General features: G+C 35.4%; 2 protein-coding genes across 3 annotated transcripts in view; both read left to right on the plus strand.

Moving 5' to 3' along the window:
• Positions 1 to 21486, plus strand: part of LOC138708543 (uncharacterized) — a 59876-nt gene that overhangs the window by 30785 nt on the left and 7605 nt on the right. The gene's annotated exons all lie outside the window — the stretch shown is intronic.
• LOC138709292 (facilitated trehalose transporter Tret1-like) overlaps positions 1 to 21486 on the plus strand; it is a 23062-nt gene continuing 1576 nt past the window's right edge. Inside the window, exons 1-5 of one of the 2 annotated variants that reach the window (XM_069839956.1) lie at positions 1 to 980; positions 1179 to 1269; positions 12968 to 13103; positions 13806 to 14014; positions 18322 to 19082. In XM_069839956.1, coding sequence (XP_069696057.1) covers positions 1219 to 1269; positions 12968 to 13103; positions 13806 to 14014; positions 18322 to 18648 — 723 coding nt within the window. In that variant the 5' untranslated portion in view covers positions 1 to 980; positions 1179 to 1218 and the 3' untranslated portion in view covers positions 18649 to 19082. Of the gene's footprint in view, positions 981 to 1178; positions 1270 to 12967; positions 13104 to 13805; positions 14015 to 18321; positions 19083 to 21486 lie in introns of those variants that run through there. The other variant, XM_069839958.1, reaches the window with a different exon arrangement.

Raw genomic sequence — 21486 nt, forward strand, 5'->3', positions numbered from 1 at the left:
ACTTGCTTATGTCTGTGGAAACACCGGAGCACGCAACCAGTCTAGTGGAGCGCTCCGCTCCATTTAGTCTCTGTCTGACAACGCTGCTCTAGTCCCTGGTGGAGACTCGCAAAGCTAAGCAAAAACAAAGGCCTATCATCTTACTAACGTAGAATGTTCTACTAATTTTTTTCACCCGTGTCCCTCGTGTTAGCCTATGATCTAATTTTTAGTGAACTCTCAAAAGATAAAATAGTCGGTAATCTGTTTGCGTAATTATGCGACTCAGACGACAAAACGTGGCCGCCTTGTATTAGCACAGTTCTTAACTTATCGTGTTAAGGGGTCACACAGCAAGCTTGCTGCATGACTTCCACCGCCAAAGTAGTTAATTTTTTAATGATGCTTGCATCTCCATTCTCTTATTTGAAGTTTTCTTCTTATCGCTTGTCGATGCTCATGGTAATATAGATTGAGGAGACTTAGTTTGAGTTTGAAATAAGATTTAAGACTTTGAATTGCCCATCATTTATTCCATGTGTTTATTCAAACAATTTCCACCTTCAATAATTTTAGATATAGGGGTAACGATATTGAAGAAATACACGTGTGTGTTAGTTTTCTCGTTCAAAACAACGTCCGGATTGAACGTTCTATTCCACTCCTTTACCTTCACCAAGGACTATTATTAATTTCAAATTACAGTCCCTATCTTCAGACACATCGTTTTAAAGACGATGATAAACCCTATTCACCTACCAAAAAAAAATTGAATCGGTCCATCCGTTTTTGAGGTACAACAATGAAAATATCATTTAATGAATTAAAACATACTTGTATTAAGAGGAGACTGTGTTATTACTGTGTGTACTCGAAATCAAATCTGTTGTTTGTCTGCTATGATTGGAGTTCTTGTTGCGGAATTGTCCGGAGTTTTTTTTCCCTTTTTTGTTAATTTAATCTGTACAAAGTTTGCAGCAATATAATTGCAGTGTGTACACGTAAGTAGGTGTATTTTATTATTTGTTATTCTGACTTGTTCTATATTAAGTTATCCTTGGAATGATGCACTAATTTATAACACTGCAATGTAATCTAGTAAAGTTGGATTATGTACTGTATACTTTGAGATTATCACGGAAGCCTACTGAATTGTGCATCATGTGGGTTCATATCACTGCACTGCGTTTGTTCTACAGATTCTTTAATGGAGAATTGTAACTGAGTTCGTACAGCAACATGGAGACTTCGGAGAACAAGAAGAGACCGCACAGATCGGCATATTCGCAGGTAAGAAAATGGAGATAAAATTAAAATATGTATTGATCAATATACTAATATTATACGTATAACATTAAAATTGAACAGGATAAGAAAGACTAGATTAATATTTGTGACGGTATTAGGATACAGTTATATTGTGTGATGAGACATGATACAGTGATATGTTATGTAGTGTTATATGACTTATATTTTGTGTTACAGAGTATAAAATATTAAATGATATATTTATTAGGATTGATAGAGTAACGGTAGTTTGTATGATATGATATGATATGATATGATATGATATGATATGATATGATATGATATGATATGATATGATATGATATGATATGATATGATATATGATATGATATGATGTTATATATGATATATGATATGATATGATATGATATATGATATGATATGATATATGACATGATATGATATGATGTGATATGATATGATATATGATATGATATGATATGATGTGATGTGATGTGATGTGATGTGATGTGATGTGATGTGATGTGATGTGATGTGATGTGATGTGATGTGATGTGATGTGATGTGATGTGATGTGATGTGATGTGATGTGATGTGATTGATATGATATGATATGATATGAAATGATATGATATATGACATGATATGACATGATGTGATATGATATGATATATGATATGACATGACATGACATATGATATGATATATGATATGATATGATATATGATATGACATATGATATGATATGATATGATATGATATTATATTATATGATATGATATGATATGATATGATATGATATGATATGATATGATATGATATATGATATATAATATGATATGATATTATGATATAGACCTATGATATGATAGGATATGATATGATATGATATGATATGATATGATATGGAACGACACGATATGACATAACATGATATAGTGTGATGTAATGCAATAGGTATGCGGTATGCAATGCTAGATATGATATGATATAATATATTATGTGATACCATACGATATGATATGGCATCATAATGTGGCATGTCCTCGGACCTTGCGGTTAAAGACTTATATAGTTCGCTGGAAATAGTAAGAATCGTATTCAAGAATATCACTTAAATTTAACTTTCTTAAAACAGAAGTTAGGCCATATAAATATTTTATACTGTGTTAACGTAGTATAAAATGTTAAATTATATTATATATGTTAGAATTGATTACATGATTCAGTATAGTGTGATAGAATAACGGTAGCTTGTATGATTAAGTTGTTATGAAACGAAACGATATGGCATAACATGGTATGGTTTGATGTAATATGATATACGGTATGCCATGCTATGATATGACATATGATGTGATGTGATCTGATATAAGATATGATACGATACGATATGATATGGCATCATACTGTGGCATGTCCTCGGACCTTACGGTTAAAGACGTATTTAGTTCGCCGCAAATACTATGAGCAGTATTCATAGACATTCTTAGCGCGGGCTTCCGGTGGATGATCAGCGAACTAACGCTTTTCATATTCATAAACCAGTGTTAGCGACATGATATGATAGGAATCCTGTACAAGTAACCAATCGATAGCCGGGCTAGCACGCTCGTAGCGCGGGCTAGCGAAATGTCTATGCATAGCACCCTGAGAGACGTATTCAAGGACGTCACTTAAATTTCACTACATCTTTACTTTCTCAAGTCAGACGTTAGGTCATATAAAGTGAAGTGCCAGATCCGTATTCAGAGATAATGCTTACCTTTCTCTTGACTAAGTCGAGTTTAAGTAAAAGTAAGTGAACTTGGTGTTCCAAGTCATAGTGTTTCCATCCCACAGCTGCTTCAAACAGAGAGTGCGGAAATCTTTCAATAATTGATCGCTATATTAAACCTGTTGCTTTCGCAAACATTCTTTCAAACAGAAGGAACCGCATATGAAGTTGTAGACTTACAGTAGAACCCCGATTATCCGTCACTCTATTAACCGATTGTCGGATTACCCGACTTTTATTTTCTAATTCCTATTTTCTTTTGCTGCAAAATATATATGTATATATATATATATGATGTACTGTACGTTATATCTCTACGTAATTCTTCTACAGAGGGTTTATTACAAGCCTTTACATTTATACAGTAGGCCTATATACAGGGATATCATTTTATTTTTACTTGCATTTTTATTGTACCTGCATTTCTGAATGTACTTCACTCTCACCCCTTCACTAATGTCCTTGCTCCCGTCAGACACACAAACTTACGGCCGCTGTTGCATTCGAAGTCTTCAAGCAGCGAAGTAAACACTGCAGTGTATAGTGTGTTTCATAAATATGATTGCGTTTTCTATAGAAGAAAGAACCTATATTAATAATATCGTACTAAAAAATTATATCCAAGAAACAATAAATTCAATTTCAGAGAATATGCTTCAAAATGTTTTTAATAATATGCGTACTGAATTGAAGCCTGCATTGTAATGAACGGCAACCGTTTTCAGCAATTGTTTAAAAATTCAGATTAGCTTTTTTTGAATTGAGGTGGCTAGAAGCAAAGGAATGCTAGTGACATTTGTAATAACATGAGTTAAGTGCATCCAGTGTAAGCAAAAGTATCTAAAATTTTAGTGGCAAAGGGATATTTTAATCGCATCACATATTAAAATTTAAATAAAAAATTTCACCGATTTTACGAAAGCTTAAACATTTAAACTCCATTTTCTCAAAAGTAACTTAAGTGCACTTACAGCCCTTTACTTATGAGCCCCTCAATTTAATTGCACTCTCTGTATTGTATGATAACATCAATAATTAATATGCTAAATAAAGTAGACATTACATAACGAACATAGCCGCCTGAAAAGTTGAGTTTTTTGAAAAAAAAAATGTTACTACTCTACTGTATTTTGATAAATTCCGTAAAAGTGATGATCAAACTGAAAGTCGTAATATCGTATTTCCCTACAACATAAATGGATATGCTACTTTTCTCTCCTCCTATACCTAGTAAAATGATTTGTTTACATATTGCACTAGTAACATCAAACTCCTGTAATGGAAGGGGGCAACAGTATTTCCGAGTATAGCCAGGTTAATGTTAAAAATGTTGGTAAAAATAAAGTGATGTCCCTGTAGTAGAAATGCTCCACAGTCGGCAACAGAAATAGTTACTTGTAAAATAATCACTACCAGCTTCCAAAAAAAAATTATCCCGAGAACTTCCTCAAACTCGTGTACAGTCCAGTCCTTAACCTTATTATTCGAGTTGCCGAACTATATAACTTCTATGCAAAATGTCTCCCATAGTTACGTTAATTATCGAAAAAATTATAAATAATTTAAGGGTTTGGGATAGGAGAATGATTAATGTTACTTCAGAGTAGAAGATTGGCGTTACAACTGTGTGTGATTTAATAAAGAGAAAAAAAGGGATAACGTGTAAAAGTATGAAAACTACAACACGAGACTTCTGATATTCCTATCTATCCGCAATCATCAACCATCAACCCTTTGCCCTCAAGAATTTGTCATTGATAACCAAACTTTTAGTGAACTCCTGATCCACTACATAGCACGTTAAACACAAGACCACGAAGGAAATTACTATATTGTAGGCCAAAGTATTATGCACTTTATTTATGAAAATCTTTTATGGCAAGGATTATCCGATTTTTTCGATTAACCGTTTAGTCCATCCCCTTCATTACCACGGATAACAGAGGTTCTACTGTAAGTGGTACAGTCATTAAGTTCTAAGACTTGACGCCTGGAGGGTAGGCTCCCAAAGAATCTGGATGTATCACAAGATGCCGCATAACACGGCGTACATTTAAACAGAACCACATCCTCCCTCAAAATAGTCTCCGTTGGCCGTTACGCACGTTTGCCAACGTTGGTATAGCTGCTGGAAGCACCGTTGAAAGATGTTGGCAGGAAGGTCCCGTATGGCTTCTCTTGTGGCAGTCATGACCTCTTCGGAAGAATGAAATCTACGCCCACGTAGGGTTGCTTTCATGCGAGGAAAGAGAAAAAAATCGCATGGTGCGAGATCAGGTGAGTACGGAGGGTATGGAAGAACTGTCACCTGTTGTCTTGCAAGTTCCTCTTGGACAAGGACAGAGCGATGTGCAGGGGCGTTGTCATGTAGCAACAGCCAATTCTTTGTACGCCATAGCTCAGGTCGCTTACGGCGAATTGAATCTCGTAAACGGCCAAGGATCTCTTTGTAGCGGGTTTTGTTCACAATTGCACCTTCTGGGATGAATTCCATGTGAACAATTCCATTTGAATCGAAAAACAGTTCAAGCATCACCTTGCCTTTTGACCTGTCTTGTCGCGGTTTTTTCTGTTGTGGTGATAACGGCGTTTTCCAGGTGGCGGATTGTCGTTTCAGTTGCGGATCGTAAAGGAAACACCAAGTTTCGTCTCCAGTTATTATCCGGTTGAGAAACGTCGGATCATCGTCAGCACTACTGATGAAGTCACCACAAATCGGCATGCGATCATCACGTTGGTCTTACGACAGGATTCGTGGCACACTGTGCTGGGTAACACGAGACATGTTCAGGTCATCAGACAGAATTTTGTAGCAAGTACCATGGCTGACCGCTACTGTTGCTGCGATATCGTCTACAGATTGGGAGCGGTTAGCACGCACCAACGTTGCAACTTCTTGGATCTTGCGTTCAGTTCGAATTGTTTGTGGCCGACCATAACGCACATCATCTTCCAAACTGTCTCTTCCTTGCAAAAAACGTCGATGCCACCTAAACACAACACTGCGACTCACTGCGTCCTCACCGTAAACTTGTTGCATCATTTGAAACGTTTCGGCAGCAGTTTTGCCTAATTTCTGGCAGAACTTGATGTTTTCCCGTTGCTCAAACTGTGACATCTCGGGTTCCGACGTACGCATTCAAATCACCGTCACAACAAAGACCGTAGTTCTGCTTACAGTGCATGCACTCAATTGTCTCTTGTTGGGTCGAGAGATTAACTTACAAGGTATCATACCATGGCGCCACCTATGCGCTATAGTGCACCACAACGCCACTATGCGCTCAGTATTAGAACTTAATGACTGTACCACGTATATAAAAAAGTTTGCTTCCAAGTACATATAAAGACTGGGTGGAGTATAAGAAATCCTTAGGGATGCTATTTTACGGTGAATAAAAATCTAAAATTTCGGTGTAAAACATGGTGAATTATGGTTTTATTTCATACAAAAAAAAAAGAAAGAAATTCGATATTATTTCCCATTTGAGGCATATCACTTTTTGACTCTCGTCGTCCAACATATGTTACTAAATATTCCTACAAAAACCTCTACAATCATCAAGAGAGTCTTAAGGATCTTTGTAGGCCTACATTTTAACAACACCTACGGTCTCCAACACAACCCTTTGTTTAGATAAATTAGTGTAAGAGTCTAGTATAATTTGTGTGAATAATGTAGACTAATAGATACCACAAACAATTCAGGCGATTTCCATTTTATATCTAAAAGTAAAGTAATTCGAAGTCCTGTTTTGAATATTAGATTTAAAATTCAATATTTAAATACTCGTAGGGACTGAATATTAAATTTAAAACTGTGTACATGAATATCAATGCAAAACAGATTACATTTCACCCACATAAAGGGTTTGAAGAATATTTCACTGCTAAATAAAACGAAATAGTAAACCCACCTAACTCTAATCATTGCCTTACCCACCAACATTACATCAGGCAGGGAACTTAGCTTAACCAAAGGTTAATGTATTAATTCGCGTACACACGTATGTATCTTCCAATAAATATATTTTTAGGAATTTAAATTAGAATTTCGTAAACAAATCAAATCAAATCAAAATTTCTCTTTAAAAACATTAACCGGCACGAATTACGTGCAACACGCAGAAAAACGTTTTTGCACACTCGCCAGTATAGTTCTGTCTCTCTGTAGGACTGGTTGTGTTGACGTTAGATAGCGTATTATTCTTCTGATTGTGTTAGTGAATTGTTTATATTCTACAAATTGAATTACTCACTATGACGCAATCCGATATTAAGTTGAAACAACGTGATTTTCATAGCCATAGAGCTAAACAACCGCCACAATACCCCTTATAATATTCCTTCAGTTCCTTTTTTAACAACCGAATGAAGGAAAGAACCGATTTTAAATCTTGAAAAGTTAATACACCTAAATACTGTAGTTATTTATAGGCTTCAGTTCCAGAAATAGACACTTATCACCAAAATTATTCAGTTTAGGCGCTATAGAACTGCCATATCTTAATCCTAAAGTTTTATATGTATTGAATATTTAATTCACTTTGAGTGAAACAAAATAAGCAAACAGGGCAAAGTCACAGCTCTAATTATTATTACTGTTTCGTTCGACTGAAAGTTATTTCCTTTCAATGATCTTTTCTTTAGTTCCGGAAATAGGCGATGGTCTAGTCTAAAGGTGCTAAATCTATCGAATTCTGTTGGCATTTCTATTCTCGATAGCTTATCACAAGAAATCCATACCGTAATATAATATTTTGTTCAATTCAGGGGAACATTAAATAAGTGGCTTTCTCATAATATTTTTATTCTATAACTTTCATTATTATTTTTTTGCAATTCATTTTGTTTTTTTCCATATAAGTCTTAAAGAGATCTTTAGTTGGACAAATATATTTTGTTTATTTTTCAGTCAATTATTTATCGTATAATATTTAAGGATTTATTCCTTTATATCACATTCAATGTTTTATGAACGTTTTCGTCGCCCAGCGACATCATCAGATAAAACATTATGAATAGGCAATATTTTGACCTCAAATTGTCAGTACATGTACATCAAGCATCGATTATCACTAGATAAAATAAATAAAACAATAAAATAAGAATAATGGATTGAATTAAAATCTAGATAAAATATGTAAGAATACAAATATTTACAAAACATATTGCGGATCTTTACTTACATTTTAAATTGTGCGCATAATTGGTTAATGTAAGTAAAAGTTAGATTACATAATGCCCTATTATATTTAAAATGTGTAGTGTTTACATTCGTTGTTTACCGTAAGTGAAATAGTGGCATATTATTCTAAATGGAAGAAGTCAATTGATCTATGTTATATTGGATTGGATATACAACTTCAGTTTACATGTTCAATTAGGGTTACTACAATTATTTTGTAGTTTAAAAAAATAAATGGTACATTTATAATGTGTTTTCTGGTGTTAGTATTATAACATATAGTTGATATCGAGATATTTGAGCCGTTGAAAGCAGAAGTGGTGTAAGTCAAAATTGGATAATGAGGTTTAAAGTAAAAGTTCTGTGAAATACAGCTCAAAGTAGCAATTAATATGTTCTTCGTGCTATCCACTGACTACTAATAGTTTAAATAAATTGAATACTAAATGCTGCTTTGCGCTGTATTTTTCAGAATGTTTACTTTAACACTCACTATCCATTTTTCACTTACACCACTTCTGCTCTCAACGGCTCATTTAATGGTTGAAATATATTAAACTGCAACATATGGTTTGTGAAGTACTATGTATACAGACGTATATAATTCATTACTAAATTTAGGATTCATATACTATTAAGTAGCAATGTTACATGGTTAATGCTTCGTAAATCTTTGATGTTGTAGGGTGGAAATTTTGTAAGTGTTCGTGTGTTATAATAAATAATATAAATGCATATTATAATCAAGCTTATGGTGTTGTGTAGAGACATATAAAAGTGCTATGATGTCTGAATATTATAGAGTGCAAATTAGTGGTATCTAGAAGGAAAGATATATTGAAATATACTGCAGTTTATGATATTAGCATTATAGTTGGATATCGAGATATTTTGTAGTTAAGATATATTTGGAGCTTATATGTTTTATGTTCATTCTTGAATATATTCATAGTAACAGACATGCTGTTGCCGTTAATTGTAAATAATGATGATAATAATAATAATAGTCATCATCATCATAGGCGGGATTGTCAATCAATTCAAAACCAACTTCATCAATTTTCTGTGACACAGTCTGGGCTCTTGAGCCAGTGCATTGCCTTGCACAAAAAAAGCTAACTTTCAGAAATGTTAACACTATAATTTATTCCCGTCGCTTGGCTATAAAGAATAACATACTTCCGTTACAGTTTTGTCTTGTTCTATGTAACTGATTGTAAATGATCCGTCTTTGTCCCAAAATACTAATGTGAGGACCTTTTCTACCAGTTTTTCAATCTGAAATATTTTCGGCGGGTAGAACCAGAGTGTTTCCTTCTTCTGATTTTTTTTTCATTTCTGGATCATAATTATTATGGATCTATCTCCCTTCTTTAATTTTATTACAATAAAATCCAACCATTATAGAATAATTTTCTGCAAAACAGCGGCAAAGAGACTTAGAATTTGCCACTCTGAGTCCTTTCTTATCAATGTTTAGTGATCTGGGAATCCATTGGTCAGATAATTTTCTCATACCTAAATTATGTACGATGTGAAAGACAAATTCCTGTGAAATATTCTAAGTCTATGATATATGATTCAGCCTAATTTGTAGATTCTGCAAAATAATGTCATGCACTGCACCGATATTTTCTGGAGTGGTCACAGAAATAGGCATTCCAACAAGGTGTTCAATTTTGATTCCACTTAGTCCTCCTTCAGATGCAGTAAACCAGTGTTTTATGGTGGCATTCGAACGATAATGTTTACTCTCTGCATCAATCATACCCACATAAATTTTCTCGCTGAACAACTCTTTCATAAATGATGGGTTCAGAACCATAGTGGGCCAAGTGTCATTTACTAAAACCGTAGGAAACAAGAGTTAAAATGAAGTTATTACCATAATTAATTGGAAACATATAGCAAGTAATATAAAGTATACATATTAAAACTAAACGATATGTCAATCTTCATTAAACTATGGTATTCACTTAACTTTAACCCTTGCTTTCTCCGTTTTTAATAAATGGCGCTTGGTCCACTATGGCTCTGAACCCTTCAAATAGGCTTAAGGGGAGGTTGTAAGTTGATTTGGATCAAAATTAACATTTTTTGGTTTTTAGCTGAACTAATAAATTAAGAAAAAGTCGGTAGGTTAAGGAAGATCACAACTACAGGTGTGAAAATTTTCATAGATATAGATTGAATAGTTTCTGAGATAAGTGTACCTGAAGTTGCTAAATTTAACACGTGCGAGGATAGGGCTTACAACCTCCCCTTAAGGACTTCACTAATAGACGGTAGAATATTATACACACTATTTAAAGGGTATAGTTGATATTTTCTTATTGAAGTGTTGTATCAGTGAAGTGTGAAGTGTGTTGTATCAGTGAAGTGTGAAGTGTGTTGTGTCAGTGAAGTGTGAAATGTGTTGTGTCAGTGAAGTGTGTTGTGTAAGTGAAGTGTTTTTCTGTCAATGAAACTTTATAATTTATACTGGCAGTGCAAAGTAACTGAACAGTGAAATGTTTTTGAAGTGTTAGTGAAATCAGGATAGAATCAGTGAAATGTGTTGTAGCGCAGTGCAGTGGGTTGCCAGCGAAATGAGTGTAGTGCTGAAAGGTACTTGTGCAGGTGTGAACATAATATAATACTCGTGGGTTTTAGTTCGAACTTAGGATTAATATACAAATTGGATTTACTTTAAATATTACTTTAAGTGATCGTGCTTCATTTAATTTAGGATACTCTCTGTTATTATTGTCATTATTGAGTGTAATTAGTTACCACTGCCACCGGGTATACACCCATTTGCAGTGTAAATACATACATACATATACATACATACATACATACATACATACATACATACATACATACGAGGCGCATCCAGGAAGTAAGTTTCCCGATTTTTTCCCCTTGAAAGTAAACGTAATTAGCCGTGTCAATTGCGCATGCGTAACAGATCTATGACGCATCAATCATAAGCCAGCCGGACAGGTCCCACCTGGTGCCAGTAGCGTGGCAGCAGTGGTCCGAAATGGATGCTCTTATTCCTTCTCCCACCGCCTGCGAGGTTCGGTCGGTGATAAAGTTTTTTAATGCACAAAGCATTGCGCCAATTGAAATTCATCGGCAGCTCTGTCAGGTCTATGGACCGAACATCATGAGTAAGCAGATGGTGCGTCGCTGGTGTAGGCAGTTTTCCGAAGGTCGTCAAAGTGTCCATGATGAAGAGCGCAGTGGGCGACCGTCCCTCATCAATGATGATCGTGTTGAGCTGGTGCGGCAGTGCATCATGGAGACCGTCGCTTCACAAATACGGAGCTGAGCAGCCATTTTCCGCAGATGTCGCGATCCTTGTTGCATGAGATTGTCACTAAGCACCTGCTGTTCAAAAAAGTGTGTGTCAGGTGGGTGCCGAAAAACCTGACACCCGAACACGCAATGCAACGTTTAGGAGCAGCACTGACATTTCTGCAACGGTATCACGATGACGGCGACGAGTTCCTCGACAAGATCGTCACGGGCGATGAGACTTGGATTTCGCACTTCATCCCGGAAACCAAGCAGCAGTCAATGCATTGGCGGCATAGTGGCTCTCCGGTCAGGACGAAATTCAAACAGACACTGTCGGTACGGAAAGTGATGTGCACGGTGTTCTGGAACAGGAAGGGCATTCTGCTCATTGCCTTCCTTCCAAGAGGTGAAACAGTGAACGCTGACCTTTACTGTGAAAAACAGCGAAAATTGCGACGTGCCATTCAAAACAAGAGGAGTGGAATGCTTACTGCAGGTGTTGTGCTCCTCCATGACAATGCTCGTCCACATACGGCTCGGCTCACAGGAGCTGTTTTGACGTAATTTGGCTGGGAGTTGTTTGATCATCCACCCTACAGTCCTGATCTTGCTCCCAGCGATTTTCACGTTTTCTTGCACCTCAAGAAATTCCTGTCCTCCTGTGAGCGTTTTGGCAACGACGAAGAGCTGAAGACGTCTGTCACACGCTGGTTCCATTCACAGGCGGCAGAGTTATACAACAGAGGGATTCTAAAGTTGATCCCACGATACAAGTGTCTCAATTCTGATGGTGGCTATGTTGAAAAATAGCTGAACCATTGCTGTATCTGTTACCAATAAATGTTTTCCTGAAAGTGTGTGTTCTTTTTTTTTTAATAGGGAAACTTACTTTCTGAATGCGCCTCGTACATACATACATACATACACATACATACATATATACATACATAATAAAATTTGTACTTTATAATCCACCTTTCCACAGTTTCACAAGTTTGAAGTTTTCATCTTATAGAAGCTTAATTTCTTTTAAAAATTCACAATACAGTATTGGCAAAAGTTTTCGTCACCAAACGTAGAGTAACTACTTATGAAAGAACATACCCTTTCCGTGTATCCACTTACGCTTTTGTTCATAAGGAAAGTCCAAGCCAACTATATATTAATACCTCTTAGGACAATGAATTTTACTACGCTTTATCAACTGCTGTGGCTATCTAGCATCTGAGTGGTAGACATGATAATGACAGGGTCTAGAGCAGAAAGTTATCCAGCATTTAGTTGAGGGAAAATCCAGGAAAAGACCTCAATCAAGTATCTTGTCCCAAGTAGGATTTGATCCCGGGCTCGCACGTTTCACTGTCAGACATGCTCACCAGTAACACTGGTGGACCCTTAGGACAATCTTAATGCAAATGCTTGATTTGTTAATTCATATTATTTATACTGGTGCGCTTCTATTCTTGCAGATTGTCTTCATTGCCGTTTCCAGTCTCGTATGTGTATCAGCAGGAATGGCTTTGGGTCATTCCGCGGTACTGCTGCCGGAACTGCAGTCGTCCAATAGCAGTATCGTAGTCGACGAGGAAACCGGGTCCTGGATTGGTAAGCATCATTCACACCTAACTTAATCTTACGGAATGTCATCAAATTTAGTCGACAGCAAAAAAAAGTTATTGATATTGCCCAAATTGAATAGGCCTATACGTTGAGAGCGGTCGGCAGTTTCTACGTTAAATTGATGTTTCCAAAAATGCATGGAATTTTTATGTTTTCATCAGTGCAAAGATTTTATCAAGTTTCACTGATAGAAATGATTCATGTTGCATTTATAATAAATAATTACATATTTGAGAGAATGTGTACCCCGTGTCACACTAATTGGATGATCGTCGAGAATAATAGTGTAAAGTTCTGACATTAAAAATATATTTCCATGCGTGTATACTTTCTTATTAGTCTCGTATAGCAGACTTTTGAAGAAGTGGCCTGCGGTATTGAAATAAAAAAACACATCAGTTAATAAGTAAGACATTGCCAGCATCTCTGGAATTAACGTTGAATTGGACGGCAGTCATCATATCAAATCTCTGTGTATAAACGCACGCCTGTAAACACGTCGTACACGATGGTTCCCGAGTTATTCCGAGCTGGGACTTAGTCTCTGAACAGCGACAATTTTCGTGTCAAGGGTTGTGCGTTGAAAACATTTTCTGAGATAAGCTCTTTAAATAAATATTTCAGCCAGCTTCTTCTAATTAACATGAAAGAAGTGTTCTGAGATCGTTTTTTCACTTAATGTTTCAGCCAGCGTGTATTCCTTCACCACTCCCATCGGAAGTCTGTTCGGAGGAGTTGCGATGGATGTTTGGGGAAGGAAGAGGACTGGCATTATTTTCACCTTGAAGATGGTCCTGGGTTGGACGGTGATTGTAGGCTCACAAGATATCACCATGCTGCTCGTGGCACGCATTATCGAAGGCTTCTCGAGAGGGGCGGCCTTAACAATTTTTTCGGTACAGTTATGAAAATGAAATGTGTCAGTAAAATAAGATTGGGGTCGTCAATCTACGAAACACATGCCATGATATTGCCACAGTCTAGTATATACAGTCGCGAAGCTTGGGAAGACTTTTTGCATTTCTCGCGATAGTTGTTAGCCTCTTGGAGCGCTGTGAGTACAAGGAACAATATACTGTGCCACTGCCATCGTTATCTAATACAGGCCGTAGGGCAGACCATGTAACTAGTTTAACCCGATCACGAAGGGCGGCGTTTCAACCATATATATTAGTTGGAATGCATAAAGAGTAACATAAATTTCTCTAAAATGTAGCGTATTGCATTCATAATATTTAAAACAATTATTATGAGACACTTCAGACACAATTCACTTGCGAGTTAAGCTGTAATATTACTTTTGGTGTGAAAATTACGTTGATCATATGTGTAATACCTGCCTTTATTCCGATTAAAATTGCGAAATACTTGTATATTCATTCATGCACGATTCAATAATTTTCAGTTGCACCGCACGGATATTTAGATATGTTGAAATTATAAGTTATGTTTACTGTACCAGGTCTTCAATACTCGCATTCATACATTATAATTAAGCTTACAGTTACGTATGATAACTTGTAAATGCAATTTGTCTATATTTCAGTTGTATGTATTCGTTTCTTACGGTACTCCAGTCTGAAGTCTCATCAATGTAATATGTTAGAAGGCTAAACTAGCGCTGAGGTAGTTCTTTTGTACTCATACTCCTTGCATATACGGATCTGTGACAGGTTAGGTTTGGTTACTTTAGGCATTTATTATGCCTTGCTTATACGATCAACTGTACCTCCACAAAATACAATAATTTGAATAATAATGTGGGACAAGGAGACATTTATAGCACTATAAATTGTAAGAAAAAGAGGTCTGAGTTATTCTTCTTCCGAAAGATTGAGGAAGGTGAGTTTATAAAATATAATATATACGTTATGAAAATAACATATAAACCTTATGTATTTCATATTTCAATAGTGGAAGGAAGGTGTTAATTTTTTTTAAAGAACACGATATCTAAAGTAAATACATTTTATCGTCTGCTAGGGAAAGGGTCTCTGATGAGGCGATAGTAGCGATCCTGGTGGTTAGCAACAATCTATGGATGCATATTTATTAAGTATTGAGCGTCGTGACTGTACATACTAGACTGTGATATTACCTACGATTTTGATGATATACCGACATTTTGAGGGAATAACTAGCAATTAATTTGTAATAAAATTAGCATGTGACTATAATTTAACATTAAATGTGTCAAGGGGAATCTGTACTTCCATATCTTACAGTGTTATATTCTTCAATTTTAGGTGTATTTTTCTCAGAAGTTATAAAATACACAAATATAGAACAAATAGGACATAATATGTAACATGCCTATATGTATACAACTGGCTGATTAAATTTAAAATTCCACTGAGCTGTTGCAAAAAAAAAAAATCAATGATAACTTTTTTGCATGAACAATCACTATACGTAGATCATTTTTTAAAGATGGTAATAAACTTAATTTGTCATTATAGTGTGTAAGATGCAATTACATTGCTAATTTTAGCTTTCTGGGTGGAATACTTTCTGAGAAATGTGCACAAATGTCACAAAAAAATAAGCAGGTGTAGGAAAACGTTGAGGAAGTTTCCATATTTTACAATGTTAACTTCCTCAATTTTGGGTGCTACTGATAACACAAATGTTTATTTTTATTCTTATTTGTTTAGTATGCTGTGTTTAATAAAATGAAAATATTCTTAATCTTCCAAAAGTACAAAAAACATAATTATTAAAATAAGAACAATAAATTTAAAAAATGTCTATAATAATTATAAAGAAAAATAGATTCTCTCGCTATAATTATTAATACACAAATTCATAATCTTAATAAAATTAGACCAAAGGAAATTAAATCCCCACCCCTAGTGAACGACAGCTACACTTGTGGGATTTATTTATTTTTTAAAACACAAATATAGAAAGAATAGGGTATATGTAAGATACTTTTATGTATACAACCGCTAAATAATTTCAAAATTCCACTTGGCGGTTGCCAAAAGAAAATGTTTCATTGATAACCAGGGGCGGATGTTGATGGCCTAAAAATATACTTAAAATGATCATTAAAATGCCTTTACACTAATGGAAAATGACGAATAATTAAAAGAAAATGACAATTAAATATTATTCACAGTACTCGCACACAACTTATTAAAAGTTAGTCACCTTGTTTCAATGACTGTCCTGCAAATCTCGGAGAGAGAGAGAGGACGCAACTTCCTGGAATTTGGCTAAGGAAAGGGAAAATAACATGCAATAAAAATTAAGGTTTTAAGGGAAAACTATAGATTTTAATGAGGGTTTACAATGTGTTTCAATCAGGGATGGTCCATATCAGTTCCTTCATTCTCCGTCTCCTCCTTCCGCGCGTCATTTTTGTTACCATATCTTCCAGATGAGGAAGTGTGAATGACAAAACAAATTGTGAGCGCAGCGTGCATTGTTGCAATGTTTGTGTTAAAAATTCTGTCTACTACAGTAGACATCCCTTCCGAACCATATTGAGGACACAATGTCCTGTCCAGGACATGATGAAAGTTTTCCACCTTCCACACATAAATTCTAAAGACACCCTCGTACCGACAAAAGAACACTAGCGGTCAAAGCCCTCACTTAAACTAAGCTGTTATCAAGCATTTTATATCACTTCCATTGTGTGAAGTGAAGCCTTCAGTGCAATGAGGGATGGACTTTGGAATCTGTTCCAAACTATAAAACTCAAACTTCACTGTTATTCACTTATTCAGTACTAACCTATTTGATTAGAAAATGATTTAACAGACCTATCGGTAAAGAAGAAAGTAAAATACATTCCAAATGAACTAAAATTTCTTCAAAGTATTAAAAATGACGAAAATGTGCCGAAAAAATATAAAAATGACCTATTAGTTCAAAAACGTCAAAAAATGCAATATAACAAATTACTTTTTTACGTTGATATAAACATATAAAGGATTTCTATATTAATAGGCATCGCCCTAATGTGAAAAATAAGAAGGTGACTTTTTATCAACATCCGCCCCCTATTGATAACATTTTTGCATTAATAATTGCTACAAATTTTATTTTTATTTTTCCTGAAGATAGAGCTGAAAGAATAAATAAAATCATATTATTATTTTACACATATTAAACTCCTGAAAAACTATAAAAACAAAAATTTAAATTTTTGTCAAAATCTGGTATAGTAGGCTATAGACTCCCCTTCCTAGCTAATATTACTCGTCGTGTCATGAACAGGGAACGGATTTTATGTATCACTGCTGAAAATGTGTACGAATAGAACTAAATATTCAGTTTCTTTTATCGAAATATTTCTCAGGTGAATATACCTAGTACTTAAAATGAACAAAAATGACATTATCTATTTAATTAAGTTATGCAGATTTTATTTATAATTTATTAAATATTATTTTAATACGAAATTCAAATGACACGTAATATTTTATGTCCTGTTACAAAAACTATGAGTTACAGAAATAAATCCTCATATTTAGTCACATTTATCTGAATGAATAACACTTAAAAACGACCCAAAATGATAATTTCCATTTAATTATATTTTTAAAGCTGCAGAACTAAAACGAAAAATCACAATATGTACTGCCGAATTTAGATCGTACTGAATGCTGAAAAACAATTCATATTCCTTATACTGCATTGAAATAAAAACATTCTAGTTTACTTGTCGAACTTAGGCCAGTGGCGTCACGAAATAAGCACGGCAACTTATGATTTTAAAGTTCCGGGAATTCCGAGTGCGTCTCTGTTTATTTTCATTGTTAGGTTAGTTTCGTTTTGCTAATTTACTTCTGTCTCCAAAGACAGAAAACTTGCTATGTTCATAGATCTGTCCCACGATTTCGTACGTTCCGGCGTATCTCTTTGCAGTGTCCAGCACCGATGTCAGAGTGAGTTCTTTAGTAATAATAATAATAATAATAATAATAATAATAATAATAATGTTATTATTATTATTATTATTATTATTATTATTATTATTATTATTATTATTATTATTATTATTTCCTGGAAATTAAATAATTAAAACTACAATAGACTTCGTTAAAAAGAAACATTACAAATTAATAGAAAGATCATTCACCCCCACATTAAGAAACTCGTCAACAGTATAAACAGTTTTGTTAGTTAACCATTTAAGAGAACTTTTCTTAAAATGGGAAAGGTAATATAAAATAGTATAACATTCTGACAGGTATATGGGGATGAGTTAGTCTCCCCGAAACTGAGAGGTACGGTTCTCACTGGAAACGCCTTTTTCGTATCCCTGGGGATCATGGTGATATCCATACTGAGTGCTGTGGTGGACTGGCGCACAGGGTCTGGCATTGGTGTCGGATTATCTGCCATTTCTTTTTTCTTAACGGCCCTGTTACCGGAGTCTCCTGTGTGGCTCGTGAGGAAGAACCGCATGACAGCGGCGGAGCGCTCTCTACAGTGGCTCTGTGGACCTGGTCGAGATCTAGAGGTACAGTGTGAGTTTGATAAGACGTATGAGTTATGCATATTATTTATTTCCTGAGTACTTGAAGATTATTGAGGTACAGTGATATCTCCAAATGAAAAATATTAAAATTTTGTATGTAAAGGGACATAATTTTATTTTTCATTCAATTTTTATTGTACTTGATTTTTTAATGTACTCCACTCCCACCTCCTCTACTAGTAAACTTCCAACCTTCCTTCACACAGAACTAAGGCCGCGTTTGCAGTCGAAGCAAATAGTACTGGGTTAGTGAGTATAGTACGTTCCAGAAATATGTTCGCGTTTTCCAGTTACGAAAGAGTTTTCAATATTCAATCATATTTTCGCACATGTACTGTCGTCCGTTTGCTTACGTCGCATCCAGGTTTCCCCCACCTGGTTCTGCTCGCTCCACTAGTGGCTGGGCTGTCTTAGCTCTTTTCTGAAAACATTAATTTCTGTTAGGAATTGGACTTATACGTAATATTATACAACTGTTTAGAATAACTTAAATAAAAGGGCCTCGTTAAGTAATTAACTGTCACGTGATTTCCCCTCTTTCTACGACCCTACGACAAAACCACTTGGACGGACAGTAGATAGCTTGTCTGAGTAATTTTATCTTTTCGGAGAAGAATTTGTTGCAAGTGTTACATTTGAGTTTGTATATCCTGTGTGGTTGTATTTGTAACTTCTACATAGGACAGACAGGCAGATCATTTCAAACACGTTACAAAGAACACATCACAGCCATAACAAAATTACAAAACACCTCCACATATACAGAACACATTACAAATGCGAACCACATCTACAGAGACATCAACACAGACATGGAAATACTACACATTCAACCAAAAAAAGCCAGAACTAAACACACTAGAACAATATGAAATATACAGACACACAAAAACACACCCCAAAGAAATTCTCAACACACAACTTAATTTCAGAACACACACACTCCTTGACTCCACTGTACATCACACGAACACACCCTCACAGGAAACAAAACAAGAGGCAACAAGATCAACAACGACCAGTTCTGAAGATGACCCATAGGCTATATAGGTCGAAACATGTAAACAAGGTACGTTAGAATTTGACACAAAGTTTTATCATACATATTCCGAAGCCTTACTGGACTATTAAGATGGACTTGATATGTGTGTCCTGCAATCTGTAATGCCGAAACAGTAAAATAAAACATATATTATGAAAATTTACAAGGTCACAAAATTCAAGAAGATTGGGGACAATCATAACTTAAGTGTTATCCTGTTATTATGCACAGTTCCCCAAAAACGGATGAGACGATGGAATATTCCAAGTCCTAGATATATGACACTGCCCATGATCGGAGTTTCGGAGCCCAGATACGCGAGATAATACGTATTTTATTTATTTACAATCGATCTATTAGGTTTGTTGTTGAAGCTAGTTGCGAAACGTGCTTGAAAAACTGCAGAAAAAAGTTGTAAAAATATATTAATTTACGTAATAATCGTGCAGTAGCATCGAAATTTGGCCTTCATGGCAAGATTGGCATGACCCGCAGAAGAAAGACATTTCGTCTCGTCTCAATAGCTCAGTCGGCCAAAACTTTTTCGTGTCATACGGAAGGGATCAGGTTCGAGTCCTATAGCCGTGAGTGTTTTTTTATTACTTTAAAACTGAGTTTTACAGAGTCCTGGAATTATGTGGCCAATCGTGAGCCCAATGAGACTTGATCCCAGTAAGTGTTAATGGTCAAAGACAACATAAAATTAAAAATTTATTATAATATAATAAAAAAATTAATGAATGATTTATTTATCGAAAATATATGTATTAAAAATGCGTGACTCTGCGACATATTTTAACAAATTATTATTATAAATTCGGACTAATATTATATTGTAAATGGGGTAATATTTTAATACTAACAATGAAATTTACAATGTTTTAACAAGCATTAAGGAACTGATTTTAAATAGCTATTAAATTCGAGTCCAAAAATACTGAAAAACAATTCTATATCACAAGGACCAAGACAGCAGTCACAAAATGGTCCACGACAATCGCAAAAAGGACCAAGATAAATACCATGACAAGACAATGGTGCTTGTCTTTGTCGTGATATTTATCGTGGTTCTTGTTCTGCATGTCGTGGTCCATTTCGTTATCTCTGTCTTACGTCCGTCATGTCTTGGCGATTGTCGTAATTCTTGTTGTGAGTATTATCGTAGTTCTCGTTCAGCTCATCGAGGTGCTTACCGTGTTGTTTGTTATCTTTGTCATGGTCCGTACCTTTATCCTTGTATTTGTCGCAATCTTTATCGTGGCCCTTGCCTTTGTCATGATTATTATCGTGAATTTTGTTGTCCATATTGGGGTCCTTATCATGGTAATTTCCGAATCTGTGTCCTTGTTGCTTTGTCATGGTGCTTGTCATGGTCTTGGTCCTAGAAGTGATTCTTATCGTGGTACTTTTCGTGATCCATATCGTGATCCTTCCGTGGCACTTGTCGTTGTCCTTACCTTTATCGGTGGCGTGGCCGTTCTTATCTTTTTCCTGGTACTTACTGTGGTGGTGACCGATATCGTGATCCTTATCGTGTTTCTTATTCTGTCGCTAGTCGTGGCCATTGTCTTGGTCCTTATTATGGTTCCAGCCGTTGTCCTTTTCTGTGTTTTGTCCTTGTGATCCCTATCATGATCCTTATTGTATTTATTGTAGACTTTATCGTAGTCCTTATAGATATCATTTCGTCGTTAATATCGTGGATCTTATCGTTATCCCTGTATTAGTGCTTTTTGTGGTCCATGTCGTGAAACTTATGGAGGTGCTTGTCTTTGTTACCTTCGTGGTCCTTGTCTTTATTATCTTCGTGTGGTGCTTGTCTTTGTTATCTT

Source organism: Periplaneta americana, chromosome 11, assembly GCF_040183065.1.
Source record: "Periplaneta americana isolate PAMFEO1 chromosome 11, P.americana_PAMFEO1_priV1, whole genome shotgun sequence".
In the NCBI taxonomy this organism is placed as follows: domain Eukaryota; kingdom Metazoa; phylum Arthropoda; class Insecta; order Blattodea; family Blattidae; genus Periplaneta; species Periplaneta americana.